At 37.4% G+C, this 8,249-nt stretch overlaps 2 protein-coding genes across 5 annotated transcripts in view; one reads left to right on the forward strand and one right to left on the reverse strand.

Annotated features, from left to right (window-relative positions):
- The window catches only part of LOC107672914 (phosphomannomutase 1-like), a 10,999-nt gene extending 10,498 nt beyond the window's left edge, over positions 1 to 501 (forward strand). For both annotated transcript variants that reach the window (XM_016466287.1, XM_016466286.1), the window contains exon 8: positions 46 to 501. In XM_016466287.1, the coding sequence (XP_016321773.1) occupies positions 46 to 168 (123 nt within the window). In that variant the 3' untranslated portion in view covers positions 169 to 501. The remainder of the gene's footprint in view (positions 1 to 45) is intronic.
- A 3,878-nt stretch (positions 502 to 4,379) lies between these two features.
- LOC107672917 (cold shock domain-containing protein C2-like) overlaps positions 4,380 to 8,249 on the reverse strand; it is an 18,025-nt gene continuing 14,155 nt past the window's right edge. For all 3 annotated transcript variants that reach the window (XM_016466294.1, XM_016466292.1, XM_016466293.1), the window contains exons 3-4: positions 6,960 to 7,082; positions 4,380 to 5,888 (exon numbers count right to left, since the gene is read on the reverse strand). In XM_016466294.1, coding sequence (XP_016321780.1) covers positions 5,726 to 5,888; positions 6,960 to 7,082 — 286 coding nt within the window. In that variant the 3' untranslated portion in view covers positions 4,380 to 5,725. The remainder of the gene's footprint in view (positions 5,889 to 6,959; positions 7,083 to 8,249) is intronic.

Raw genomic sequence — 8,249 nt, forward strand, 5'->3', positions numbered from 1 at the left:
TGTGTGTTTATGTCTATTTATTTTTATTATTTGTTAACGGTTTAGGGTGGAAATGACTACGAGATCTTCGAAGACCCTCGTACCATCGGCTTCACCGTCTGCTCCCCTGAAGACACGGCGCGGCTCTGCAGGGAGATGTTCTTTAACGCTCCACCCAATGAGGCGTGAAAGCGTCTGCATGCACCTGCACATACACCAGACTGTCTGTGTGCAGTGCTACTGCGCCCACTGCTGGTCACTGTGGGTAATGCAGTCTGCTGCACTGAGCCTGAGAACCATCAGACATGGAGACAGAACCAAACCACTGCTGATCCGCAGACTAAAGGGACTGTATGTAAATATCACTGACAGAGCCTCATCAGTGTGTTCATAGTTTTTTAAATTTAAATCGTTTCAAATGTTAATTTTAAATCTAAAGATACCCTCTTTTTTGTAAAAAAGCTGTTTTCCCGTGGCCACGTTCACACTGCAACATTTCCGGAGTCACAACTGTATGTAAAATACAATGAATCCTCTGAATGATGCGCAGGACACAGGACTCACTCCAGAAATTATGATGGTTGTTGACACAGTGCAGTATTTGACATCTCAAAGCTGTGAACTTAAAACATGGAACCCAACCATTTTAACTCAACTTTTTTAACCAAAGTAACATTAGCTATCAGTTATTAGTAAGAGGTGTTTGTGTTTGTTTACCTAGTGTGCTCCATCACATAACGGTGCTAATTTAATTAAATTAATTAAATAATTAAATTTTTCAAAGGAATTAGTGGAATAATAGGAATGTTGTACAATTTATGGCAAAATAATGCATTTTAAATGTTTTACTTTAAAATATTCGCACATCCACTCTTAATGTGCCAAAAACTGCTCGTACAACAGTTGTCAGATATTAAATGTTTAGCTATAAGCTACATCTTACCTCACATTCTTCAACCATTAAAACTTAAGCGTAGCGTTGGAATTCCTGCTCGGCTTCTTTGAAAGGTAAACCCTGCCTCCTTTTATTTGATTGGCCATCTCAATTATTTCACACTGATGAGCGCCTTTATAGGCAGAAAAAAATAAATAAATAAAACGTGTCATAAACAGAGCAATAGAGTGCAGCTGAGCAACATCAAGAATATCAGAAACTAAGAGACAAATTTGGCCATATCTGATTCTTAATCAGATCTGCAGTGGTTACGGCCCTGTTTGGTGAAATAGCCTACTGAAGACACACATTTGTTTCTATAGTTTTCTAGCACGTCCCCTGATAGCACACTTACATCACAGAGACATCTATTTGACATCTACAAGATGTATTTTTTAGAGTGTTTGCTTATCTGCAATACGTCTATAGGATCTTTTCTATCAGATGTCAAATAGACATCTATTAGAAGTCTTTAAGATGTTTATGATTTAGAATGTATGTAAACCTGACATCTTACAGATGTCTGTCAGATGTTTGTAAACAGCAGATGCTTTCCAGATCAAGAGATCTTTAACAGACATCTTGCAGACGTACGTGTGCTATCTGGGTCAGATGAGCCATCGGTGTCCAAAACAGTTAAGTGTTTCATTTCACTGTATCAGATTTAATACAAATGCTGCTGGCACCGCATTAAATGTTCAGGAGTTGAATTCGTTAGTCACTCGTGTAAATGGACCCAATCGATGAGTGACATGGGATCCGCGGTGTGAACGTGACCCGTTTCTGACAATCGCAACGTGACTATAGGTCTGTTCCATGTTAAGTTCAAGTTTTGTCATGCTTTTCTGATCTTATTTACTGTCGCAGGTGATTTGAGATGTGAGATTTTTGTGCTTAGTTGAATGTGGATTGTTCATCCCCCTTCTGTACTCTCGGACTGGACTCTGGATATTTACAAGAGTATGACAATTCTGCATATTTAATGAATGGTCTGGAGCTACATGTTTGTATAGTGAGAGGATATGAGATTGACTGAAATGATAAAATCTCGTCAGATTTGACGCCAAGTTAATTAATAGTTGATTGAGGTGATATTTACGTGTTAATCATTCCAGACAGAATCCGCGTCACCGCTGAAACACTCCCCTTGATCCCTGAAAACATGGTGCTGATCCCAGATTTCCAGGGCATTGTAAGACGTTTTTTAACCGGACATCAAGTATTTCTAATTCAGAATTCATAGTCCGATTGATCTCATGCTATGAATGTTGCTTCATATCTGATGGCATAAATGCACTTTAACTTGAATTGATTCATATCAAAAAATTACACTAATGATGTAAACGGTGCCGGATTAAAGAAATTATGTGACCTTAATTCTAAACAAACTCATTTATTGAGTATCTCTATCTGTATTGTTTTCTGTTACACTTAAAAAGAAAGTAAAGTTGTATCACTTCACTTAAAAACTGAAACAGTAATGCTATTTTCATGGTTCAAAATCTGAAAGAAAACAATCAGTGTAAAATGCAAATGCTATTATGCCTTGTGATTTGTTAAAATCATACAATTTCCTATTAATTCAATAGAACGTTTATGCACACTAGGGATTACCAATATGGCGGCGCTGCGTCTTCACTTTCATGACGTCATGAGCAATCCAGTTCTCTATTATAGATCAGTGGTTTTGTCATTGTCTGCAGGGGGTTTGATCAGTTTCGACATCTTCCCAGAGGGCTGGGACAAACGCCTCTGTCTGGACGTCTTGGAGCAGGAAGGATTGGATGCCATCTACTTTTTCGGCAATGAAACTTCATTGGTACGCAATCGAATGGCTGTATACAAATTTGGCCATATCTGATTCTTAATCAGATCTGCAGTGGTTACGGCCCTGTTTGGTGAAATAGCCTACTGAAGACACACATTTGTTTCTATAGTTTTCTAGCACGTCCCCTGATAGCACACTTACATCACAGAGACATCTATTTGACATCTACAAGATGTATTTTTTAGAGTGTTTGCTTATCTGCAATACGTCTATAGGATCTTTTCTATCAGATGTCAAATAGACATCTATTAGAAGTCTTTAAGATGTTTATGATTTAGAATGTATGTAAACCTGACATCTTACAGATGTCTGTCAGATGTTTGTAAACAGCAGATGCTTTCCAGATCAAGAGATCTTTAACAGACATCTTGCAGACGTACGTGTGCTATCTGGGTCAGATGAGCCATCGGTGTCCAAAACAGTTAAGTGTTTCATTTCACTGTATCAGATTTAATACAAATGCTGCTGGCACCGCATTAAATGTTCAGGAGTTGAATTCGTTAGTCACTCGTGTAAATGGACCCAATCGATGAGTGACATGGGATCCGCGGTGTGAACGTGACCCGTTTCTGACAATCGCAACGTGACTATAGGTCTGTTCCATGTTAAGTTCAAGTTTTGTCATGCTTTTCTGATCTTATTTACTGTCGCAGGTGATTTGAGATGTGAGATTTTTGTGCTTAGTTGAATGTGGATTGTTCATCCCCCTTCTGTACTCTCGGACTGGACTCTGGATATTTACAAGAGTATGACAATTCTGCATATTTAATGAATGGTCTGGAGCTACATGTTTGTATAGTGAGAGGATATGAGATTGACTGAAATGATAAAATCTCGTCAGATTTGACGCCAAGTTAATTAATAGTTGATTGAGGTGATATTTACGTGTTAATCATTCCAGACAGAATCCGCGTCACCGCTGAAACACTCCCCTTGATCCCTGAAAACATGGTGCTGATCCCAGATTTCCAGGGCATTGTAAGACGTTTTTTAACCGGACATCAAGTATTTCTAATTCAGAATTCATAGTCCGATTGATCTCATGCTATGAATGTTGCTTCATATCTGATGGCATAAATGCACTTTAACTTGAATTGATTCATATCAAAAAATTACACTAATGATGTAAACGGTGCCGGATTAAAGAAATTATGTGACCTTAATTCTAAACAAACTCATTTATTGAGTATCTCTATCTGTATTGTTTTCTGTTACACTTAAAAAGAAAGTAAAGTTGTATCACTTCACTTAAAAACTGAAACAGTAATGCTATTTTCATGGTTCAAAATCTGAAAGAAAACAATCAGTGTAAAATGCAAATGCTATTATGCCTTGTGATGAATCATGAATATGTCTGTTTATTTTAAATACAAGTTTTTTTCATGAATTGTTATAGAGTCTGATCTGTTTACGGATGCTTAAGGTGTATTTTGTGTATGTGCAGGTGTTATAACTAATGCAATATTGCCATGCAAACATTAGCCTACTTTTATGATTAATAATGTGCTTTGCAGTAAGATACAAACGTGTAAATCATAAATGAATTTTATTAGTCCTGCAAAGGTCACATGGTAATGATGTTGACCACAGTGATCTGAGCTCTAAAAAGTGCTGAAAATAAAAATGACGTTTAAAAACAAACATCTGTTAAAACCCAAATGAGGGTTCAGAAGCATAGAAATCTGACGATCAAATCACTAAACAAACTCAAGAACAGGCTACTGATCATGTGACCAAACAAACAACGCAACAGTTCTTCACGTGACTGGATCTCTGATCACATAATGAACGTCACATACAGTAAAAACAACACAAGATCTTTAAAGTCGCTACTGCTGTTTAAATGGTTTTGCTAGCCGACTGTTATTCTTCAGCTGTCTACAAAATGCTGCTTTTTACCCTGAAAAGCTCCCGAGAAAGAGTTCTGGGAGATGAAGTCAGTTTGGCAGTTTATATTTGGGGTTTCAAGTTTCAAGCGCAATATTAGTCCATGATGCTTCAGTTCCAGCATATATAACAGAGCCCAATAGATGAAACTCTACAAACCTGCCAAGATCATGTCTGATTCATACTTCACCCTGAAATCAAATGAATAATATTTTGCATAATGAAAATTAAGGTGAACTTTAGGACCATTACGATTTTTTTTTGCATTGTGACTTTTATGAGAATAAAGCATCTACCCCCTAAAATTATCATTGCTTTAAATAAAACATTGAATGCTGTACTGTTGTTTATCGACATTTTTAGACATTATTTTTATTTTCAGTAATGATTCTCATGATTTTTAAATGAAAATCTGTAAAATGCATGAATAAAATACCAGTACAGTCAGTACAAGTAATACAATTATGATATTTAATGTTTTACAATTTAAATAAGATATTTTTCTGCAGTGTTATGCATTTGGGGGTAAATGTGTTTAATTGTCCTGAAAATCTTTATGCAGGACATAATTGCTTAATTTTTCCATTTGGATTTTGGGGTGAATATAACTGTGAATATGATATGTTCTGGACAGGTTTTTGTGAGATCCACCCTATTACCCTATTACCATCAATTTAACATTAAAAATTAATGCATAAATAAAGAAAAATAAATATAAGAGCCAAAAACAGCCACAAGTGTAGCGTGTGCCTCCAAATCGATGCGTTTGATTCTTTCACAGTCCAGTTTGAGGATGTTCAAATATCATTTCACAGTTTCTCACACCTACAGACGACTCATTTAACCAGAAACAAGCTCTACGCAAACTTCTGTTGCGAATGCAACGTATATTTGGAGACTTTTCGAACCACATGGACGTGTGAAATAAATACTTGCGCAGTCTGTTTGAGGTCTAATGTTCCCGTAACGCAGCTCGTTCTGCTGAACTCAACATTCTCTGCACCCTTCTACTTTCAAAAGCCTTCCCATGATGCTTTGCTCTCTCTTCCGGGAAAACCCACCCTCCTCCCTCCCTCCAGTCCTGCTCCGACTGGATCCTAGGAGCTGATGATCTGGCCTGACCAGGTCTCGTGTTTGGTTCCTGGTTTGAGGTGCGTGATGATCACCTCCACGGCCTGGACCTTCACGTTCTTGGGCGGGACTGGACAGACCTTGTATGTGACCTCGTCTCCCTCCACAGGAACGTACTCTCCTTCAATACTGCCAGAGAGAGATGGACGAGTGATTTACACGAACACATGACAGCAGGAAAACCTCTAAAACACTTTGAGATTTGAGATATGAAGCTGCTGCATCTGACAACATTTTACCGTGATTCTTCATCAGAAAACAAACATGACATTTTCTTCTACGGTAAACAGCACAGCTATTTCGAATAAATATCAGGTTGTATGTAGAAACTTTTTTTTTCTTGATTAAATGTATAATTTGTATTAAAAATCAGAAAAAAAAACAGTCATAAATGTTCTATACAACGTTTTATTTTTTTATTTCAACAGATTTAACAATATTTTTTTGTAGTTGTCTTTAAAAAAATCTTCTTTTATTTAAAAAATTTGTTTTATAAAACCACAGAAAATAATTAAAGCTTTGGACAAAAAGTTATTATTATTATTAAATGATGATTACTATTGTTATAGTTATTAATTATACTTAATAAAAATCTTTTATTTATTATTTTATTGTTTTTATACTTTATACAATTATTATATATTTTTAAAAAATATTGTATTGTTAGCTTTATAAAATTATTATTGTTGTTTTATTATGGTTGTTTTTTAAATGATAATTATTTTGTTATATTTTATAAATGATTGTTCTTATTATACTTCATGCTACTACTACTACTAATTTAAAATTTTAAATATTATTAAATTGCATTGTTGATTTATCATTTTTTGATTATTCAATAACACTTTAACATATTATTATTTTTATATTTTTTCATGTTTAATCATTGTTCACAAAAAAAAAAAGTTTTCACTCAGACATTTCCAGTGAATTTCACAAATTTCACAAGTGACACAATGAATTAAACGTGGAATTTAGAAACACTAAAATAGAGTTTTTCTTCATACTCCAATAATGTTTGTTGTATCTACAATTTTGAAAATCATTTTTGTAGGGTTGTTGTTATACTTTTTTATTTTTATTATTAATTTTTCTTCTATTTTTACTCTTGGTTTTGAAGTGTGACGTGAACCTGATTCTGATGACACTAAAACCAGAAGATCACAGCATCTGATGGCTTCAGTCTGAACTCTGACTCACTCTGAGATGTGTACGAAGATGTCCTCTCCACCGTGAGCTGGTCTGATGTAGCCGTGACCCTGCGACCGCGAGAAGTTTTTACACACGCCCTTAAAGACGGGACCCACGTTTGCACGAACAGTCCTACAGACAGAGACGAGATTTACAGATTCACTTGTACTGAATGCTCATTGTTGTGTTCTCACACAAGTGTTGTTTGATAGTTAGTGTTCAGTGATGAATTGAGTTTGATTGTGCTGAAAGCATTCTGCCATGCCTGACCAATGTACGTGCTCGATTATTGGGGTCTGAAACAGAGAGGTTAAGTAAAAAGATATGATAAGTTGATGTTACTCGCTGTGTCGGTGTGATCCTTATCAAACGCAACATTTGGCAACGAGGATGGCTGATATCGCACTACCTGGCAGTGGGGCTGACTGACGTGAGCGCGGCCGCAAAAAAGCGCTGTTACTGCATTGCTTGGGAGCCGAGGATCAGCGCGTGCTGGGAGCGCTTGAGTCGGGCACCACAAGCGATTATGACAGCCGTGGAACTACTGATCGCACACTTTGCAGCCCCAGAGAGCGCTCTCTTGAGAACGTGTTCTGTTCCGCCAAAGACACCAGCTGCCCGGTGAGTCTGTGCAACAGTACGTAGCCAACTTGAGGGGATTGGCCAGCACATGCAAGTTTGGTGCGTTGCAGGACGAAATGATTCGCCCCCCGTTAATTAAACATACCAACGATGCAAAACTGCATGAAACTCTGCTGTTAGAAGCGGATGATTTATCACTGTCTCTGGCAATCACGATTGCATTATGAATAGAGAATGCAGCTGCATGTGCGTCGGCTCTGACCAAACAGCAAACACTCGCGGACTGCCCGGCCCCCTCCCCCATGGCACCATCGACGTTACAACCCAGCCAGAACGACACATTGGCGGCAACAGACTCCTCTGCAGTTATGCGACTGAGGCACCAGCAGCGGTCTCGGCCACGCCCACAAGCACAAGCATCAAGGCCCTGTGATAACTGTGGATCTTCATGTCATCTGTCTAGAGCAGTGGTCTTCACTATTTTTTTCATGGGAGCCGCACTGATAGGGCAAAGTCAATCGGAGAGCCACTTTTAAGTATCAAAAGTTACATCCAGTCATAAATGGCATGTCTTTTTATCAATCTGTCATATGCAATGCAATGCAATACAAAAGGGGCTATCATTCTTTATCATTTACCAGTCAAATTTGTAACTGAGACAAGATTATTTAAAAAAAAGCAGGATTACCTTAATGCTGGAAAGACCTTAAGTTATTT

This window comes from Sinocyclocheilus anshuiensis, unplaced genomic scaffold, assembly GCF_001515605.1.
Source record: "Sinocyclocheilus anshuiensis isolate Anshui unplaced genomic scaffold, SAMN03320099.WGS_v1.1 scaffold464, whole genome shotgun sequence".
NCBI lineage: Eukaryota > Metazoa > Chordata > Actinopteri > Cypriniformes > Cyprinidae > Sinocyclocheilus > Sinocyclocheilus anshuiensis.